At 46.4% G+C, this 21896-nt stretch overlaps 1 protein-coding gene across 1 annotated transcript in view; it reads left to right on the plus strand.

Annotated features, from left to right (window-relative positions):
• Positions 1–21896, plus strand: part of LOC138250008 (cohesin subunit SA-2-like) — a 434120-nt gene that overhangs the window by 158486 nt on the left and 253738 nt on the right. Inside the window, exon 5 of the mRNA XM_069204310.1 lies at positions 5578–5654. Within this exon, the coding sequence (XP_069060411.1) occupies positions 5578–5654 (77 nt within the window). The remainder of the gene's footprint in view (positions 1–5577; positions 5655–21896) is intronic.

Raw genomic sequence — 21896 nt, forward strand, 5'->3', positions numbered from 1 at the left:
ATCAAAAATCAGCAGTTGGTTACCTAAAAAGAAAACACAATGCAATTGTACAATTTCCTTTCATATTTACCAAATTCAATCAGCATTCAAGGAAGTCTTCGTCTCACAGGTACCGGTTTCGATCAGCATGGGACGGGGGCAAAGGGGCAGGGTGGACGGGGCAGTTGCCTCACAGCTGCAAGGTAAAAGGACAAAACTACTTCATGCAAAGGGGCAAATCAAAGTTAAAGTCTCTAGGGCGAGAATTACTTAAAGTCTCTAGACGACGGCAAAATGACGAAGTCAGCAAAATGAGCCATAATGTCTGCAAGGGGCAATAATGTTCGAGTAATGGCAAATGTTCTGCAAAATGGCAAAATGGCTGGTAATGGATGTAATGTCCTGCAAATGGCGGGTAATGGACAATGGCGAATGTCAAAATGGCTGGTAACGCCCAATGTCTATAGCAAAATGGCTGTAATGGCTGCTTTCTTCTTGTGCACCAGGCTTAAATAAACAACAGTTCAAATCCAGTAGGGTCTTCCATTGGAGGGTTCACAGGTTGGCTTCAAATTGTCCAATCAAAAACAACAGTTCACAAGCTTCTACCTAGGCATACATTATCCTTGGAGTCGGGAACGTAAGTTGCAACATATTTTACCAATTAACTCACTTTCAGAGCGTCCATTGTCTGCACCTGCAGATTGACCTTGGAGCAAAGAAGAAGATGCCAGGCTGGCACGAAACCTTAAAGATAAGCATGTGAACCGATCTCACTGGAAAAGTACAGCTTCAAGCAAGAATACACGTTTATTAGCACATTGGAAAAACACGAGCATCTAAATCGTGAGACAAGGCCACTAGGCCGAAGCATTCACTAAAGTTATGCTAAGTTAAAACATTTCAAACAAGCAAATCATAGCACACGTTTACGGTTATGTCAGATTAGTACAATTCTAATACATCACGTTCTATAAAGCACGCTTATAAATGTTGGCGAACTACTCTGAGGGCACATTTGTCCCCGTACAATCTTTATTAGTTCGGTTAAAGTCACACTTGATTATTGCAGCACTACGTGTATGCGCTAATAAATGTAAAACCTTCATTTCTGCGTCATCACTATCATGAGCGCATTATCTCTTCTTCTAACCTCGGCAAAGAGATCTTTAGGAATTAGCTCTCTGTTGTCACCTCTGAGGCTTGCCCTCCTTTAGTCTCTACTCCCAACAGCTGTGCATGAATGTCTCAGATTTTTTTTTTCACTCTAATATTCAGCAAGTTCTAAACTCTTGTGTTCCTAGCTTCCGCAGTCCATACACGGTTATTCTACCCTCATTCTGTCTTCTAGTCTACCCTCTACCTTCCGGTTTAGTCTCCTTGTCTTTTTTTCACCGGTGCTAAAATGGATGACATTTCATTCAGAATCAAGCATATCTTTTCTAGCTGCCCCTTGATCCCTATCCTGCTTAGGTAACTAAAATTATTGCCAAGTCTGTGGCTTCTGTGTTGCTATGACTTTGTAACTTTTTGCTTTCTACAAGAGTAGTTTCCTCTTATTGTAAAATTGCCTTTGTTATTCCTTTACTGAAGAAACCCTTGCTTGACTACTCAGTTATAGCTATCATGGCCATCGCTTTTTTTTTTTGCCTTCTGCCACTAAAATTCCAGAGAGCTATGTTAGTGCTCACCTTTCTAAATATTGAACACAAATCTCTTTTACATCACTGTCAATTCGTTTTCCACTCTAATTTTAGCACTAACATCTTGCTTACTACTGTCTCTGATTATATCTGGATGTCCTTGAAATCTGGGGGCAACACAGCTTTGATCCTCTTTGATTTGTCTCCGGCATTTAAAATGGCTTCCCATAACTTTCTCTTTACCTGGGTTGCTGCTGCCGGGCTCTATGGGGTAATCTTTAGTTTGCTTCTTTTTTTGAGGTTGAACACAGGAGTTGTCCATGGATCAGTTCCGCTGATCTTTTAAGGCCATCAATTGCGGGGTTCCTCGGGGATATTTCCTGAGCCTTCAACCTGTACATTGCGCCTGTGGCCGACCTTTTTGCTACCTGTGGCCTCCGATTATTTTCTTACACAGACGACACTCAAATTATCCGAAAGTTGCATGGTGACTTTTCTTCTCCTCACGTTCAGTTCAAACAGTGTCTCTGCCAGGTTGCTAAACTCTGTTTGGCTGAGCAGCAATAAAACCAAACTGTTTGTTTTAGTCAAACCTGCTATCTGGACTTCTGACTGGTGGCCCGACTCTCTTGGTGTCTGTCCCACCCTGACCCCTCTGCCCACAATCTCAAAATTATGTTTAACTCTGGTCTCTCCTTCGAAGCCCATATCAACAAGCTAATGATCATGTGTTTTTTGTATGCTGAAGGTGAAAAATATTGTTCACCTGTTGCCTACATCCTCCAAGCTTGCTCTTGTCCAAGGTTTTATCATTAGTCACCTTGACTACTGTAACACTTTACATTGGGCTTTCTCTGTTTCTTGTAAACAGACTTAAGGTCATCCAAAATTCCACCGTGTGTTTGGTGCTCTGTATTGATAGATGGACCACTATATCTCGCTATTTAGCCAAGATCAGCTGGCTGCCTATCAAGAATTGCTCGGTTTTCTGCATCTGTCACAAGGCTCTTTATAACCGTTTACGCAATAGTTACATAGCCACCCTTCACTCATTCTACCAACCTACTAGGCACCTTCGCTTCAGCTCCGTTCACTTGCCAAATATTCCCAGGCATAAAAAGCTTGTATGAGAGCCTGTTTGTTGTCAATCACCACTTCCAAGACTTGGAATACTCTTCCAGTGTCCATTCAAGCCAATATGTTAAAGTTTCGTAAGTTGTTGAAAACACACCTGTTCGCTTTGTAAGGTTTTCCCTCTGCAGTTCTCTGTTTAGTGCCAGGACACTTCTATTAAGGGTAAATGCGGTTCTTTACAAATCTCTCAATCAATTCATCAAGCAGCATTCAACAAACTTACTTTTATATTACACAATTACAGATAGTTGCAATACATTTTGTTTATTTTCATTTTGAAGCATTGGGCGGTACTGAAGTCCGTACCAGAACCCATCTGTCCTGGTTTCCACCTCTCCTCGATCTTCCCAGGAATCCAGATCAGGTTTTTCTGCTTCTTTATAAATACCTTTTTATTAAGGAATTGGGCTTTTCTGTGTTTGGTAACTAAATTCACATGTACACCCCCAAATGTCATTTCTGCCATCTCCTTTACATTTCCACTGTTCAAGGTCTCCAATAAAGGATGCAGTTATTTCGCCATCCTTGTGATCTCTACATTGGAACTCACTTCCAAGAACAGTACTCTTAGAAATTGGGTCTCTAGTTGGCAGAGTTATGCACCCTGTCCAAGCAGAGATCACAATCCTAGTCAAAGTAAGTCACAACACAACCTAAATTATTCTGTGCCCACCCTTCGGTAACTTGGCACAGAGCAGGCAAGCTTAACTTAGATGGCAATGTGTAAAGTATTTGGACAATAACTCATACAGTAACACAGTGAAATCACCACAAAAAGTAAAATGTGAATAAAATAAGATCACAGTGACAAAAATCCAAAATGCACAAGTCAAGATATTAGTTTTTAAAGGTTTAAATGAGTCTCAATCCTTAAGAATTTGTGGTTGCATCCTTTTAACACAATTTCTGGAATGCGTCAAAAATAACGATGAAGAGGGGCTGCAGGGAGGAGATTCGTTGAAAAGTAAATTAATGCGTCAGTTTTTCCAGCGTGGCAAAGGCAATGCATTGTTTCTTTTCTTGCTGCAAGGTGGTCCGTCGTTTTCCAGGAGTGCAGCCTTGGTTCCTCACTGCGATGCAGGGATATTTGACGACCAGTGACGATGAGTGGAACCCATTGAGCAGAGGTAACAGACGCTGTGTCAATCCAGCAGGCGATGCATTGATTTTTCAACCATGAAGCAGGTGCTGCATCGATGCAGCAGACGCCGAATTTGCCAGGCATTGCATCGATCTTCTGACGCGCTGGAGTTTGTACTCTTTGGTGAAGTTTTTGTTAGCCCTTAGACCTCAGAACAGGAGGAAAACGCAATCCAAACCTTGGAGAGCACTTGAGGGAAGGCAGAGTCCTTCCAGCAGAGTCAGGCGTCAGCAGGCTGCAAAGCAACAAGCAGGCCAGAAGTTCTTCCAGCAAAGTAGGCCAAATGAGTCCTTTGGGCACCCAGGCAGAGCGCTGACAGAGACCAGTTGTAGGTCCAGAAGTGCCTGATTTGGTGGGTCAAAGACCCAGTATATAAACCCAAAAGTGCCTTTGAAGTGGAGGAAACTTCAAAGAGTGATTTTGAAATGCACAGGTTCCTCCTTCAACCCAGTCCTGTCTGCCAGGAGCCCTGTGGGGTGTTATCAGACCTCTGTGTGAAGGCATCCACTGGCCTTTGAAGTGTAAGAGAGAGCCTCTCTACCCTTCCTGCCCAGGGAAACCCATCTGTATGCAGATGAATGCAGATGCAGCTGAATTTCCTGTGTTTATGGCTTTCTGAGTGGAATGCAGAAGGGGAGCAGTCAACCAGCATATACCAGACATGGGTTGGAGACAGACTGTAAGGCACAGATGGCAGCAAGTGCAGGGAAATGCCTACTTTCTAAAAGTTGCAGTTTGGAAATAATAATGTAAAATCCATCTTCACCAGGAAGTAGGATTTCTTACTACCATTCCAAATATGACAAGTCTATTCCTCGTAGATAAGAAATTACCACTTGAAAGCATAAAAAGGAATATCTAATGCTGGCCTATTAAGGAGCAGGCTTCATAGTAGTGAAAAACGACTTTGGAGTTTTTTCATTACCAGTACATGTAAAACTTACAAGTATATGTCCTCCCTTTTACTTACATACCACCCTGCCCTATGGGTTACCTAGGGCCTACCGCAGGGGTGACTTATATGGTAGAAAAGGAGAATTAAATGCTAAGTCGAAATGTTGGTGAAACTGCACACACAGGACTAGCAATGGTAGATCTGAGACATGGTTAAGGGGCTACTTATGTGGGTCACACAGTCAGTGCTGCACACCCATTTAATTTACAGGCCCTGGGCACATCCAGTGCACTTTACAAGGGACCTACAGGTATATTAAATAGGCCAAGTGTTTGAGCCAATTTTACCATGTTTAGGGGAGAGAGCACAAGAACTTTAGCACTGGTCCGCAATGGTAAAGTGCTCAGAGTCCTAAAATCAGCAAACATGAGATCAGAAAAATGAAGGGGAGGCAGGCAAAAAGTTGGGGAAAGACCACCCTAAGGCTGTAAGGTCTAACACGCACATCACAAACCTGCTATATTTCCCCGTTTGCAAAGACTTTAAACATTTCTTTTCCTGTAACCACTATTCAAATCTTGGTTGTGGTGGCCTCAAAGTCTCAATAATTTTATGGGGAATTCAGACCACAGAGTTTCGTCTTTGATACATTCTTGTGGGCAATGAAGGGAACATTCAACATTAAGGTAGCTGAACTGATTGTCTACCTTTACAATCCAATGAGATGAGAAATTAAAATGACTATGGCATTTTATCCAGAAATAAAACCATTTCTTTTACCCTAGGTATGGTTACAGCTGAGATGTTCCAAAGCCTGCGCAACAAGGACGTCATGAACAGACTGACTGAGGAATTTGATGAGGTATGTATGAGGTTGTGGTAGAATGATGTAAAGGTAGTCTTTAACCCCTTCGCTGCCAGGCCTTTTCCCCCTCCTGTGCCAGGCTTTTTTTTGCCTATTTGGGGCAGTTCGTGCTTAGGCCCTCATAACTTTTTGTCCACATATGCTAACCAAGCCAAATTTACGTCCTTTTTTTCCAACATCCTAGGGATTCTAGAGGTACCCAGACTTTGTGGGTTCCCCTGAAGGAGGCCAAGAAATTAGCCAAAATACAGTGAAAATTTCGTTTTTTTCAAAAGAATTGGGAAAAGTGGCTGCAGAAGAAGGCTTGTGGTTTTCCCCCTGAAAATGGCATCAACAAAGGGTTTGCGGTGCTAAACTCAGCAGCTTCCCAGCTTTCAGGAACAGGCAGACTTGAATCAGAAAACTCAATTTTTCAACACAATTTTGGCATTTTACTGGGACATACCCCATTTTTGCAATTTTTTGAGCTTTCAGCCTCCTTCCAGTCAGTGACAGAAATGGGCATGAAACCAATGCTGGATCCCAGAAACCTAAACATTTCTGAAAAGTAGACGAAATTCTGAATTCAGCAAGGGGTCATTTGTGTAGATCCTACAAGGGTTTCCTACAGAAAATAACAACTGAAAAAGAAAAATATTGAAATTGAGGTGAAAAAAACATAAATTTTTCTCTACGTTTTACTCTGTAACTTTTCCCTGCAATGTCAGATTATCGAAAGCAATATACCGTTACGTCTGCTGGACTCCTCTGGTTGCGGGGATATATAGGGCTTGTAGGTTCATCAAGAACCCGAGGAACCCAGAGCCAATAAATGAGCTGCACCCTGCAGTGCGTTTTCATTCTATCCCGGGTATACAGCAATTCATTTGCTGAAATATAAAGAGTAAAAAATAGCTATCAAGAAAACCTTTGTATTTCCAAAAAGGGCACAAGATAAAGTGTTGAGGAGCAGTGGTTATTTGCACATCTCTGAATTCCGGGGTGACCATACTAGCATGTGAATTACAGGGCATTTCTCAAATAGATGTCTTTTTTACACACTCTCCTATATATGGAAGGAAAAAATGTAGAGAAAGACAAGGGGCAATAACACTTGTTTTGCTAATCTATGTTCCCCCAAGTCTCCCGATAGAAATGATACCTCACTTGTGTGGGTAGGCCTAGCGCCCGCGACAGGAAACGCCCCAAAACGCAACGTGGACACATCCCATTTTTTTTTTAAAGAAAACAGAGGTGTTTTTTGCAAAGTGCCTACCTGTAGATTTTGGCCTCTAGCTCAGCCGGAACCTAGGGAAACCTACCAAACCTGTGCATTTCTGAAAACTAGAGACCTAGGGGAATCCAAGATGGGGTGACTTGTGGGGCTCGGACCAGGTTCTGTTACCCAGAATCCTTTACAAACCTCAAAATTTGGCTAAAAAAACACATGTTCCTCACATTTCTGTGGCAGAAAGTTCTGGAATCTGAGAGGAGCCATTAATTTCCTTCCACCCAGCGTTCCCCCAAGTCTCCCAATAAAAATGATACCTCACTTGTGTGGGTAGGCCTAGCGCCCGCGACAGGAAACGCCCCAAAGCGCAACGTGGACACATCCAATTTTTTTAAAGAAAACAGAGGTGTTTTTTGCAAAGTGCCTACCTGTAGATTTTGGCCTCTAGCTCAGCCGGCACCTAGGGAAACCTACCAAACCTGTGCATTTCTGAAAACTAGAGACCTAGGGGAATCCAAGATGGGGTGATTTGTGAGGCTCGGACCAGGTTCTGTTACCCAGAATCCTTTGCAAACCTCAAAATTTGGCTAAAAAAAACACAAGTTCCTCACATTTCTGTGGCAGAAAGTTCTGGAATCTGAGAGGAGCCACAAATTTCCTTCCACCCAGCGTTCCCCCAAGTCTCCAGATAACAAATGATACCTCACTTGTGTGGGTAGGCCTAGCGCCCGCGACAGGAAACGCCCCAAAGCCCAACGTGGACACATCCAATTTTTTTAAAGAAAACAGAGGTGTTTTTTGCGAAGTGCCTACCTGTAGATTTTGGCCTCTAGCTCAGCCGGCACCTAGGGAAACCTACCAAACCTGTGCATTTCTGAAAAACTAAAGACCTAGGGGAATCCAAGATGGGGTGACTTGTGGGGCTCGGACCAGGTTCTGTTACCCAGAATAATTTGCAAACCTCAAAATTTGGCTAAAAAAACACATGTTCCTCACATTTCTGTGGCAGAAAGTTCTGGAATCTAAGAGGAGCCACAAATTTCCTTCCACCCAGCGTTCCCCCAAGTCTCCCGATAAAAATGATACCTCACTTGTGTGGGTAGGCCTAGGGCCCGCGACAGGAAACGCCCCAAAGTGCAACGTGGACACATCCAATTTTTTGAAAGAAAACAGAGGTGTTTTTTGCAAAGTGCCTACCTGTAGATTTTGGCCTCTAGCTCAGCCGGCACCTAGGGAAACCTACCAAACCTGTGCATTTCTGAAAACTAGAGACCTAGGGGAATCCAAGATGGGGTGACTTGTGGGGCTCGGACCAGGTTCTGTTACCCAGAATCCTTTGCAAACCTCAAAATTTGGCTAAAAAAACACATGTTACTCACATTTCTGTGGCAGAAAGTTCTGGAATCTGAGAGGAGCCACAAATTTCCTTCCACCCAGCGTTCCCCCAAGTCTCCTGATAAAAATGATACCTCACTTGTGTGGGTAGGCCTAGCGCCCGCGACAGGAAATGCCCCAAAGCGCAACGTGGACACATCCCATTTTTCGAAAGAAAACAGTGCCTACCTGTGGATTTTGGCCTGTAGCTCAGCCGGCACCTAGGGAAACCTACCAACCCTGTGCATTTTTGAAAACCAGAGACCTAGGGGAATCCAAGATGGGGTGACTTGTGGGACTCTGACTGGGTTCTGTTACCCAGAATCCTTTGCAAACCTCAAAATTTGGCTAAACAAACACCCTTTCCTCTCATTTCGGTGACAGAAAGTTCTGGAATCTGAGAGGAGCCACAAATTTCCTTCCACCCAGCGTTCCCCCAAGTCTCCCGATAAAAATGATACCTCACTTGTGTGGGTGGGCCAGGTGCCTGCAACAGAATAAGGCCCAAAACTTGAAGAGATAGAGGGGATAGCACAGCAAGTTTATAAGGGCATATTCTTTTATACATCTTTAGACGGACTCTGCTTTGGGGACCCACATAAGTGAGGTGTCATTTTACTTGGGAGACTGAGGGGAAAACTGGGGAGTAGGAATTTTGTGCTGGAGCGGTGATCCTACTAAGAAAAGTCAGGAAAATATGCTTTTTTATGCAAATTTTGAGGTTTACAGAGGAGTCTGGGTAAGAAAATGTTGGGGGAGCCACGCAAGCCACACCTCCCTGGACTCCTTGGGGTGTCTAGTTTTAAAAAATGTCTGGGTTTTGTAGGTTTCCCTAGATGAAGGCCACACCCAGGACCAAAAACATAGGTGGGCCCTCCCCCCAAACACAGGTATTTTTGTCATATATCATTTTGATGTGTGCACATACGTCCCTGATGTGCCAAACACTAAAATTGTGAAAAGAAACACACTTAGGTTATGTGAAGAAGACCCCTCACCCACCAACCAAGTTGGTGGCATGCTTCATCATCGGGGTCCCACCCGAGGCACCTAGCGTGTCACAGGTGTGCTGCGACGCCTGATTACAGCGGAGCATGTTTTGTCATTTTTACCACACATACTGGCTGGATTTGGCACGAGGGTGAGTGATGGTTCAGTGGATCAAATTTTATTAACAAGAGATTTCACAAAAATGAAATGCACTGCTAATAACTGAAAGGCAAAAAACTGAACCAATGACTCACAGCTCGTGAGCTGTAAAGCCGCGACAAGGCACCAACCGCTTTACAGTCCATTCACACACCTTTCATACATGACACGCACAAGACCATTCACACCGCCAGCCACGGGCCCAGCACATTACAACACTCACATCGACAGACCGCGCCACTCAAGGGCCCATCACTTACATACGCCCACATGACTGATACAAGAATCACACCAGCTGATGGGAGTGTGGACTACCGTTTGGCTGGCACCGCCAGCCAAGCGCCACCCCAAGCACACCGCCAGCCAAGCGCCACCCCAAGCACACCGCCAGCCAAGCCCCACCCCACGCACACCGCCTTCCAAGCGCCACCCCACTCACACCGCCTTCCAAGCGCCACCCCACTCACACCGCCAGCCAAGCGCCACCCCACGCACACCGCAAGCCAAGCGCCACCCCAAGCATACCGCCAGCCAAGCGCCACCCCAAGCACACCGCCAGCCAAGCCCCACCCCACGCACACCGCCTTCCAAGCACCACCCCACGCACACCGCCAGCCAAGCGCCACCCCACGCACACCGCCAGCCAAGCGCCACCCCAAGCACACCGCCAGCCAAGCGCCACCCCAAGCACACCGCCAGCCAAGCCCCACCCCACGCACACCGCCTTCCAAGCGCCACCCCACGCACACCGCCAGCCAAGCGCCACCCCACGCACACCGCCATCACTTTTTTTGTTTATAAACAACAAAGAAACCACTAATTATAAAATAAGCACAAAACTACAAAAACAAAAGCTCTAACTAAATACATGACAGAGATGCCAACCGTGAAACATATGAAAATGTAAAACAGACAGCTTACGCTCACGGTATTTCCCAGAATTTTTTTTTTTGGTATGGTAACTTCTATAACAGCTGGGCACACACAGCCCAGGCTTTGAAGGGCATTCGGGGCAGTACATCCGGCTCTCCCTCCGGATTAATCTCCGGGCACATACTCTACATTTCTTTGTGGGCAAGTTTTTTTGGGGAGTGGGAGGAATGTGATCTGGAAAGTGCAGATCTTTCAATCTAGCCACATCCTCCACCACTTCTACTCTAGGAACTCTTGCCGGTTCCACCACAATAAGGCTTTCTATCACCGACTCCTGAAATTTAACAAATGTCATCCTTGACTCAGGTGAACAATCCTTGTATACAATAAAGGCATTAAAAGTTGCCAAATGAAATAAATGTAGGGCCAACTTTTTATACCACACATAAGACTTACGAAGAGCAGTGTAAGGTTCCAACCTCTGATCTACTCTATCAACACCACCCATGTGCCTATTGTAGTCCAAAATGCACGCAGGTTTGCGCACTTCCGCAACCTGACCCCAAACAGCCACAGGGGAAGTACTCTCATCATGGATGGTCGATAGCATGTACACATCCCTCCTGTCTGAAAATTTCAGAGCTAGCAGCTCATTATTCAGCAAGGCACCTCACTGTCCCCTCTCAAGTTTTTTACAGACAAGCTCCCTTGGATAGCCTTTCCGGTTAGAACGGATTGTGCCACAAGCAACAGTGTCCACTCTAAACAACTCCTTGAACAACTGCACTCCAGTGTAGAAATTATCTACGTACAAATGGTGACCTTTGTTAAACAGCCGTCTAGCAAGTTCCCACACAATTTTTTCGCTAACTCCAAAAGTGGCCGGACAACCAGGAGGGTCAATACTGGAATCCCTACCAGTGTAGACCCGGAAATTATACACATATCCTGTACTGCTTTCTGACAGCAGATACAATTTAATCCCATACCGTGCCCTCTTACTAGGAATGTACTGCCTAAAAACTAAACGCCCCTTGAAAAGGACCAAAGACTCGTCCACACTTATCTCTTTGCCTGGAACATAGACCTCTGAAAACCGATCCACAAAATGATCAAGGACAGGCCTAATCTTAAAAAGACGGTCACAATCAGGGTGATCTCGTGGCAAGGCTAAAGCATTGTCTTCAAAATGCAGCATACGAAGAAGAAGCAAATACCGATTACGTCTCATAGTTGCAGGAAATATAGCAGTTGCCATCAAGGGACTAGTAGACCAATAAGAAGCCAGTGACAGCTTCCTGATCAACCCCATCAAAAAAGACAAACCTAAAAACCTTTTCATCTCTTCCAGATATGTGGGAACCCACTGAGTAGCTCTAGACTGAGGCTTAAGACTGAGCGTTGTCCCGCAAATATTGCTCTGCATACACATTTGTCTGCTCCACAATCTCTTCCAAAAATACATCGTCCATAAACAAGTGAAAGAAATGGACAGGCAAAACGTTTTCCGTATTAACTCTACACCCTGGGAGACCAGTAAATGCAGGTAACTGTGGCTGCTCCATTTTTGGGGCAATCCAGGTGTCAGGTCTTCTAATGGGAAACCCTTCAGCCCCAGGCTGCTGCACTCTTGGCACATCAATGTCCTCCTCTAACACAGGCCCTTCATCTGCACTGAGAGTAGCTTCCTCATCAGAAGAATACTCTCGGACAGAAAACTCACTTCCAGAATCTCCTGCTTCCTCCTCTGCCTCAGATGCAGAGTCAGTGTCGTAATCATGGTCTGAAGACGACTCAAAGAGCATGCGAACAACCTGCTGAGCGGTCACTTTGCGGCTAGCCATGATCCTCACTAACAACAAATGGATTGCCAACAACAACTAGCACTAAAAAAAGTAATAAACTAAGTGTAGCTTTATCACAAAGAGTTATGTACTACAAAAAACTATACCACTCACTTGCCTGAAAAAGCTACTCACCAAGCAACTACTCTGCACAGACACAGCAATCACCAATGATATCCCACTAAAAAGAAAAAAGAAAAAAGCAAATTAGACATATGACAACACAAACATCACTTTGCTCAAATCTAAGGACAATGTCAAACACACAATACTGCATTTAGTACACCACCTACAAACATGTCATTCATGCATGTCAACAATACTCCTTTGGAGTAAATTGCTTTCACTTACCTAAAACATGCAACTATGCAAACCGCAGGACAACTACTGCCAAAACCGCAAGGATCCACAGCAAAGGAAGCAAAAGCGTTGAACTAGAAGAAAAAGAAGAAATAAATTGTTATAATCACAAATACAAATACTTCGCCAGTTGACAAACACCCCACCACCAAGAACTTAGAAGTTGTCCCTGGTACCTAAGTGGATCCAGCCCCCCTCGGGGGTAGATGGGCGTAAAAAAATTGGCCAATCTGCCCCCAAGGGGGGCAGAAATGGGCAACACCTCTGTGCCCCCTTTAGGGGGCGACCCTTCCCAAAGGGGGCATCCCCAGTACAAAACAAAACAAAAAAAAAATCCCTGCCGTATTGTTGGTTTCTGCCCTCCTTGGGGGCAGATGGGCCTACAAAAATAGGCCCATCTGCCCCCAAAGGGGGCAGAGATGGCCAATACGAACTTTCCCCACTTTAGGGGGGGCGACCGTTGCCCAGGGGGTGCCCCCAAACACACACCACACACACACCACACAATCCCTGGCGCCTAGTGTGCTTCCACCCCCCGGGGGCCAGATCGTCCAAAAAAATGGCTGGTCTGCCATCGGGGGGGCGAAACAGAAAAAAAAAATAGCCCCCCAGGGGAGCGACCCTTGCCCAAGGGGTTGCCCCCAAAAAACACAATAAAAACAAAATCCCTGGTCTCTAGTGGATTTCGACCCCTCCTGGGTGCAGATCCGCCGAAAAATTGGCGATCTGCCCCCAGGGAGGGGGGTGAAATACTAAAAAAAATAGCCCCCCAGTGGGTCGCCCCCAAAAGAAACTTTACACAAAAAATAAATCCCTGGTGTCTAGTGGATTCCCCCACCCCCCCCCCCCCCACACTGGGGGTAGATCCGCCGAAAAATCGGCGGATCTGCCCCCGGGGGGGAGGGGGGGGTGAAATACTAAAAAAAATTGACCCGGGGGGGGGCGATCCTTGCCCAAGGGGTCGCCCCCTAAATACCAGGGGGGCGACCCTTGCCCAAGGGGTCGCCCCCAAAATAAACAAAGCAAAGAAAATCCCTGGTGTCTAGTGGAGATTCTTGCTCCACGATCGTGGGCCCTGCTCGTGTCTCTTTCCCCCCCACCCCCAAACCCCCAAAACGGAAAGGACTCACCTTTTGGGTCCTTTCCTCCTCGCGCGCTGGAAGCAAATGGCTTCCAGCGCGTCCGGCAACACCTGATGACGTCGGCGCGCTGTGCGCGCGCTGACGTCATCGGATTGCCGAGGGGGGGTCGGGGGTGGAAGGGGAAGGTCTTCCCCTTCCATCCCCGCCTTGGGGGGGAGGGGGCTGCACGGGGGGGCACGCTAGCGCTCCCCCAAGTTCCCCTGTACCTTGGACGAGGCACAGGGGAACTGTAGCCTTGGACGAGGTCACCTCGTCCAAGGCACAGAACAGGTTAACATTATTGTTTTGCTTAGGCCCTTCTCCATTTGCCCTTCTGCTCTAGTGGCGTCCTATTCTTTGTGTTACTCTCTATGATTGATGCCCACTACCTCTCTTTCTCTTTCGTTAGTCCTTCAATTACACTTTTGTCTGGACAAATCTTTGCCTTTTCTCCCTCTGTGGGTGATGTACTGTAGGCTGTAAAACATCCTTGAATTCAATAACGGGCCTTCCAGCTGCATTTGCCCTTTCAGGCATGGGTCTTTCAGCAATGATTCACAGATAATGTGGCTGTGGCTGAGAGCTATGGCCAACCCTCATGCTCTGCATAGTTTATTTGTTATGTCAGAAGTGTAATTATAATCAGCTTTAGCAAATGTAGTGTCACCAGATGCCAGAAGTGGGAGACACCCCCTGAACATCAATTATGGCTGTATTTTACAAACAAGACAGGTCAAGGTGTAATTTTCTGTGTTTGTAGTATGACCCAGCACCCTTTTACACACTCTGCAGTGTTTGGCGTTTGCCAAACTGGGACCTTGGTTAGATAATATTCCTGCAATTTATGTTATCCTCGAACACATTAACCTGTACCTGGTCAAGTAACACTACAACTTTATGATAAAATATGCCCCAGGATAAGAGGAAGCTTTCTTGCACTTTTTATATGTAGAATAAGGGGATAAATTAAAGGTAGCCTTTGTGGGTCACTGTCATATAAAGAACATGTTAAACAGTATGCTTGGTCTGTTATTCACTTACTATTGGCATGGTAACAGCGTGCTGCTCCCACAACTGGCACCCCCTGTGTTGTACCTAGTATTAGTTTAACTACTCAGTAGTTAAAACAACAATTGATAAAGCTATATGTTAGGATTTTTACTGATAAACATATTTTGTTTGTTCAGTATGAAAAGATGGCATATGAATTGCTTATTTTATCATTTAATCATAATTTAGTATGCAGGGCTTTCTGTGGGGACAGCGGTTGTGTGGGTGTTCAGCTCACATCCTATGGTGTGGTTCATAGTTCAGTACTTCATGTACTGTTGCTTAAGAGATTTGATAAAGATGATTTCTGTTCAGAAATCTAGATGAGATACACCTGTTGGTCTCTGAAGTGGCATTAAAGGTGGTCTCTGATCTGTGTAGCATCAGAGCAGTGTGTGATATGCTCACCCTCTCATGCCCATTTTCCACAGAATCCTTCTCTACTGATATCAAATGAGGTTCAGAATCTTTGCAACACGCTGCAATTATTGAAGTTCCCTTCTCTTCCCCTAGGTTTTTTGGAACAAATTTGCTCATGGAAAAGAAGAGGGCATGGACTCTGTTATCAGATTCTTACCCCTGAAGCAATATGCTTCCTTCATCCACTTCCCAATGGAAGGGATTCTTTTCTTGAGAGAGACAGTTCTTCAAGGAGAGTGGCTCACGAGACCCAAAATCAAAGCTAAGTGTCCCCCTTTAGCCCACCTGCCACAACTTCCAATAATTTATTTGAGAAGGAAGTGGGAGTTCACCTGCCTTTCGTTGCATGGGATGGCATTCAAAGAGCCTCCAAAACGTTCCACAGGTGGACCCGGTGATCATCCCAGGTGGAGCTAAAGACAGCTATAACATCTAGATAAGCTGCACTATAGGCTTCCTATCCTTGGAGGACTGTATTCACCAGCCTCTGAAATGTGGCAGGTGCATTTTTCAGACCAAAGTGCATCACTGTAAAATGATAATGCCCTCCTGGGGTTGAAAATGCTGTCTTTGGTTTAGCATCATCTGATAACTTGATCTGCCAATATCCTGCAGTCAAATCAAATGTGCTAAGATAGTTGGCAGATGACAGTGTATCTATTAGTTCATCTGCCCTAGGGATAGGATGAGCATCTGTCTTTGTGACAGTGTTGAGCCCTCTATAGTCAACACAGAACATAATTTCCCTTTCCCCATTCTCAGAGTGAGATTTTGGGACCAACCCCACTGGGCTGGGCCCAGGGGCTGTCAGAGTGTTCAATGACTCCTAGGTCCGTCATCTTTTGCACTTCTGCTTTGATGCAGTCTCTAACATGGTCAGTTTGCCTATAGATTTTGCTTTTTATGGGAAAACTGTCCTCTGTATCAATGGTGTGTTCACACTATGTTGTCTGAGAACTGCCCTTGAAGATTCCTGCAGTCTTCTTTCTGAAACTCAGAGAGGCAGTCACCAAGGACTACACCATCAACTGAGCCATCAGCTGGCTGCAGAGTTAGAGAAGAGTTCAGGGAGAGGGTCACTCTCTTCCTCCTGTCCATCATCAGTGGCCATGAGCAGGGCCATGTCAGCCCTGTCATAGTAGGGCTTCAGGTGGTTCACATGAAGCATGCTGAGGAGGCTTCTGGGAGTGCCTAGGTCCACCAAGTAGGTGACTGCACCCTTCGTTTCCACTACTGTGTGGGGATGACTCCACTTGTCTTGTAGTGCCCTGGGAGGCACAAGTTTCAGGACCCACACCTTCTGCCTTGCTAGTAAACATTCAGAACAGCCTTCTGGTCATGCCACTGCTTCTGCAGTTCCTGGCTGGCCTGAAGGTTTTTAGTGGCCTTTTTCATGTATTCAGCCATCCTGGATCTGAGGCCAAGTACATAGTCCACTATGTCCTGTTTATGGGGCTTGAGAGGTTGCTCCCGGCCCTCCCTTACAAGAGCAAGAGTAACCCTAACAGGATGCCTAAACAGAAGTTCAAAGGGGCTGTAGCCCACTCCCTTCTGAGGGACCTCCCTGTAGGCAAAAATGGGGCATGGCAGTAAGACCTCCCATCTCCTACTAGGTTTTTCAGAGAGTCCCATGATCATGCCCTTGAAAGTTTTATTAAATCTCTCTACCAAACTATTGGTTTGGGGAGTGGTAAGGGGTGGTGAACTTGTAAGTAACACCACATTCCTTCCACATTGCCTTTAGGTATGCAGACATAAAGTTGGTACCTCTGTCTGAAACTACCTCTTTAGGAAAGCCCACTCTTGAGAAAGTTCCCAATAGGGCTTTTGCCACTGCAGGAGCTGTAGTGGTCCTTAGAGGAATAGGTTCTGGGTACCTGGTGGCATAGTCCACCACCACAAGAATACATCTGTTCCCAGAGGCTGTGGACGGGTCTAGGACGCCAACAATATCCACCCCAACCCTCTCAAAGGGAACCCCAACCACTGGAGGTGGAATTAAGGGGGGCTTTAGGGTGCCACCTGTCTTGCTACTGGCCTAACAGGTGACACAGGAGTGACAAAACTCCTTAGTATCTTCTGACATGTGGGGCCAGTGAAAGTGTGGGACAAGTCTGTCCCAAGACTTGCTTTGCCCCAAGTGACCTGCCAGGGGAATAGCCTGTGCAAGGGGCAACATACATTGTCCGTGTTACAGAGGTACTACTAATCTCCTGGTGATACCAGGCTTGGGTTCCCTTGGTTCTAAATACAAGAGGTTGTCTTCCCAGTACACCTTGTGGGTGCCACTGACACCCCCTGCTTCTTGAAGGACAGTTTGCTGCCTCAAGCCCTCCAGTGTGGGACAAGTCTTTTGTGCCATACTGAATTCCTCCCTGGCAGGCCCCCCTGCACCTAAGAGCTCAGCTGTATAAGCTTTCAGCTCCTCAGGTGTAGGTTCTGCCAAGGGAGTAGATTCCTCCTCCTCAAAGGGGGAATCTTAACTGGAGGGTGCGTTAGGGGACACCTTTTTGCCCTTTCTACCCTTGGGTTTTAGAAGCTCTTGGGCCATTATTCCAGGGTCCAAGTTTCCTTGATCTTTTTGCCTGGTCAAGGCAAAGATATGGCCTGGGATGCCCAGCATTGCTGCATGGGCCTCTGACTCCACTTCAGCCCGAGCTGAAGTCTCCAAGTTGTTCCCTAGTAGACACTCTACAGGTAGTTCTGTGGACACAACAACTTTATTTGGTACAGTAACTCCCCCCCCCCCCCAGCAGCTGAAATCAAAAACTGCCATGGGGTGGCATACAATGTTGTTATGAGCATCAGTCACTTGGTACTGGTGACCAAGTAGGCGATGCTCAAGGGACACCATTTTTTTTAGCCACCATTGTGACACTGGCACCTGTGTCTCTGTAGGCCTCTGCCTGAACATAATTTATCAAGGGCTGCTGCCTGTACTTATCCATACTAAGGGGACAGGCAGCAAGGGTAGCAAGATCAATGCCCCCATCAGAGACTAAAACAGCTTCTGTTGTCTCTCTAAGTAAACCAGCCCCCACTACACTTCCTAAAGTGAGCCGTGCTACACCCTTGGATTGGTTTTGCTTAACAGACCCACTACTACTGCTGTTACTAGGGGCACTAGAAGTAGAGGTGGGGGTTGTAGTTGTGGGTTGCTTGGTGCCTTTCTTAGGGCAGTAGCTCTCTCCTGGCCTATGGCCTTTGTTTTTACACATATAGCACCAAGGCTTTTTAACATGGGAGGAAGAGGTTTTAGACCCGCCCCAAGAAGAGTTTTGTGGGCCTCATGAAGACTCCTTGTTTTCATCTTTGTCCCCTCCCTTGTCCTCAGACTTACCTACTTCATTTTTCTTGTTGTCACTGCCTGTATGAGCTTTTCTGCTCACCCTAGTTCCGACCCATTTGTCTACCTTCTTTCCCAATATTTGGGGAGAGGTCAGATCTGAGTCAACCAAGTATTGGTGGAACAAGTCAGACACGCAGGTGTTCAAAATATGCTCTTTCAAGATCAGATTATACAAGCCCTCATAGTCACTGACTTTGCTGCCATGTAACCAACCTTTCAAAGCTTTAACAGAGCAGTCCACAAAGTCTGCCCAATCTTTGGAAGACTTTTTCCTGTTCTCCCTGAACTTGATTCTATATTGCTCAGTGGTGAGACCAAATCCTTCTAAAAGTGCAGATTTCAGAACAGGATAGTTGTCGGCATTTTCTTCCCTGACAGTGAGAAGGCTATCTCTCTCCTTGTCAGAGAATGAGAGCCACAGAATAGCAGCCCCCTGTCTCTGAGGGACCCTTTGTACCTTACAGATCCTCTCCAGAGCAGTGAACTACTTGTGAATGTCATCCCCCACCTTCTATGGGGGAACAACCTTGTTTAAATGGCTGAAATCAAAAGAGTCCTCCCTGACTCTAGGTTCCCTGAAGCTAAAGTTGCTTCCACCATGGGGGTGCTAACCTCAACACCTGCCTCGCTCTCTCCCCTGCTAAGGCCTCCCTATCTAGGGCTAGCTTTTGCTGCTGCAGCCTCAGCTTGGCCTCCTCCAGTCTCAGTTGCCTGAGTTCCCTGTCTAGGGAATCTTTCAGTGGATTTGAACAGTGGGTCCCCTCAGATACTGAGGAGATGTGAGAGTGGGCAGAGGAGGATCTGTTTCTACTCTTGGATACCCTCTCAACCAGTCCTCTAGGGAAAAAGGTGGACCTACTGGTGTTACCCCCCCCTCCCCCTTTACACTGCTAACAGTTCTCCTAACAGGACTGTGTGCGTGCCTATAGATTCTCTGATCCTCCCTGGGTTCTTCCTGACCCACCTCAGTAGTTAAGCTTTCCTTTTCGAGCACTGGAGGGTCAGAGTCTACTTCTTCGTCCTCCTCCCCTTGGCAGAAGCAGACTCTTATTGGGATTTCTCCCTGCCTTCAGCTTTCTCTCAGCACACATCTCCCTAAGTTTTTGGAAGGTCAGGTTCTGATAGGGAAGTCCATGGCCTGAGAAGTGTGCCCTGCTGAAGACATGTCAGCTAGCTAGAGTGGTGTAGGATCCCTAACTACTCTAAGTCTCCCCAAAGAAGTTTGGAGCAAAGGCTATGCCTAGACCCCTAGTTTACCCAAACCTAAGAGACTACTTCCCTTATACTAGGTACAGTGTGTACCCCTAGTCAGTAAGTGGTCTTTCCTGTGGAAGTACCAAGTGACAGAATGGTAAGGCAATAGCAAGTGCTTATCCCACCGCTGCACCACTAATGTAGGAAGATGGCCTGGTGTGTGGTGGGTACCTAAGGTACATACACCTTATACAAGGTCCAGGAGTACCCTATTAGTGTAGTGTAGGCAGTGTCTAGAAGCCAGGCTCTCTAGAGGTAGCTGTGGACGAGCAGCCAAGGCCTATCTAGGAGGCATGCAAAGCTCATGCAATACCATTGTAGTCACACAGCTCTTACACGCATGAAAGAAAGCACTCTGTGTTGTTAAATTAAAGGGTCTTTATTACAGTAACACAGTACCAAAACACTAGTTGGGCAACCCTCCAATAGGAGGTAAGTAAGCACACTAAATATGTACACTGGTAATCAGAAATAGGCATAAAAAGTGTTAGAAAACAGTACAAATAACAATAGACATTAGTGACCCTAGGGGGAGCCCAAACCATATACTAAAAAAATGGATTCAAACACAGGACCCTCACCTAGGTAAGTGGAATGTGTAGAACGGAGATGGGGGTACTAGGAAACCCCAAAGGTAAGTACCACAGTGCCCCCTAGCGACCAGTAGGAAAGGAGAAAATTACTGGATTTTCCGCAAACCACCCAAAAGAAAGGAAAAGAAGAAAATGCAACACCCAGACAGGACTGAAAGAAACCAGCAGTGGATTCCTGTGGAGGAAGACCTGTGGAAGAAGGGGACCAAGTCCAGAAGTCACAGAAGAGTCCAGGGGGAGCAGGAGCTACTATCCACCCAGCTGTGGATGCAGGAGTTGGTCGACGGTAGGACGAAGACAGTCAGATATGCAACCCTGGAGGAAGTGAAGAGTTCCTGGAGGGTGCAGTCAACGTCCCACGCCGGATAGATGATGGCAGTTGGTATGTGGCGTGGAAGAGCCACCAACAAGCCGGTGAAGCAAAAGTGGAGCTGCCGGGGACCAGTAAGGTCCAGGAGGACTCAACCCACGGAGGGAGTCTTAGGGGATCCTCAGCAAGGCAGAGAGTCCACAGAAGCAGAGACAGCCCCCACAGGAGACCCACTGGACGAGGAACTAGAAGTCGCAGAGGACCACTCAGAACAACTGGAGAAGGGTCCCACGCTGCAGGAGAAGCACGCAGAAGGCTGTGCATTGCAGGAAGGAGTGATGGGGGCTGGGGCTACACAGAGCCTGAAGATCCCTTGGAGGAGATGCAAACAAGCCTTGGTAGCTGCAAGGGGTACTGTCCTGCGTGGGAGGGCAAGGGCTTACCTCCACCAAAGTTGGACAGCTAGCAGAGAGGACTACTCAGGACCACCACCCGTGATGCTGGATCCACGCAACTCAGGATGAGAGGAGCTCCCGGTTCCTGGAGGGTCCAGTCATGGTTCCAGTGGCTGGAAGTCGAAATAGAGGTTGCAGAGCAGTCCTGCTGGAATCATGCAAGCCGAATCTGCAGACCCACCCAAGAGAGAGAGACTCTAATTAGCCCTGAAAGGGGGATTGGTCAAGTAGCCAGGTGACCACCTATCAGAAGGAGGCTCTGACATCACCTGCCTTACCTGGCCACTCAGAAGCTCCCGGAGGTCCCTGCTAACCTTGGATTCAAAATTGCAGAAACTGCGGGTAACCATGCCAAGAAAGAGGGTACTTTCCTACACCTTTTCTGTTGCAAGAGGGCAAAGACTGTAAACCAGCCCCAGCCACAATTGAGCCAAGCCTTTAATCAAAATGCATTGGAAGGCTGTTGCTCAAGATACATTTCTTTTGATTATGTTCAACCTGTGGTCGAGCTTGGGCGAGGCTTGAATTATCTCGAATTGGGACTTGTTTAAATGAATTGAGCAGAGGATGAATTCCATTGGCTAAGATTCCTTGTTTACATACAGATCATGCAGTGAAAGTTTGTTTTAATAATTACGTTTTAACTGAATGCCACATATAATCGTGTGGTGATTCCAAGTTAGTGGAAGTAGAGGCCCATACAAATCTCTGTTAATATATATGTATGCAATAGGTACACACTGAAAAGCATACACTTAACTGCAAAAATGTAGGCAAATGCAGCGACTATATGCTCCCTCTTTGCACTCTCCCTTTGAAATGTACATGCTCACTCAGTATGTTCCCTCAAGCTATACAGTGTGGAGCTGGTGTGACA

The sequence above is a fragment of the Pleurodeles waltl genome, chromosome 8 (assembly GCF_031143425.1).
Source record: "Pleurodeles waltl isolate 20211129_DDA chromosome 8, aPleWal1.hap1.20221129, whole genome shotgun sequence".
Classification (NCBI taxonomy): Eukaryota; Metazoa; Chordata; class Amphibia; order Caudata; family Salamandridae; genus Pleurodeles; species Pleurodeles waltl.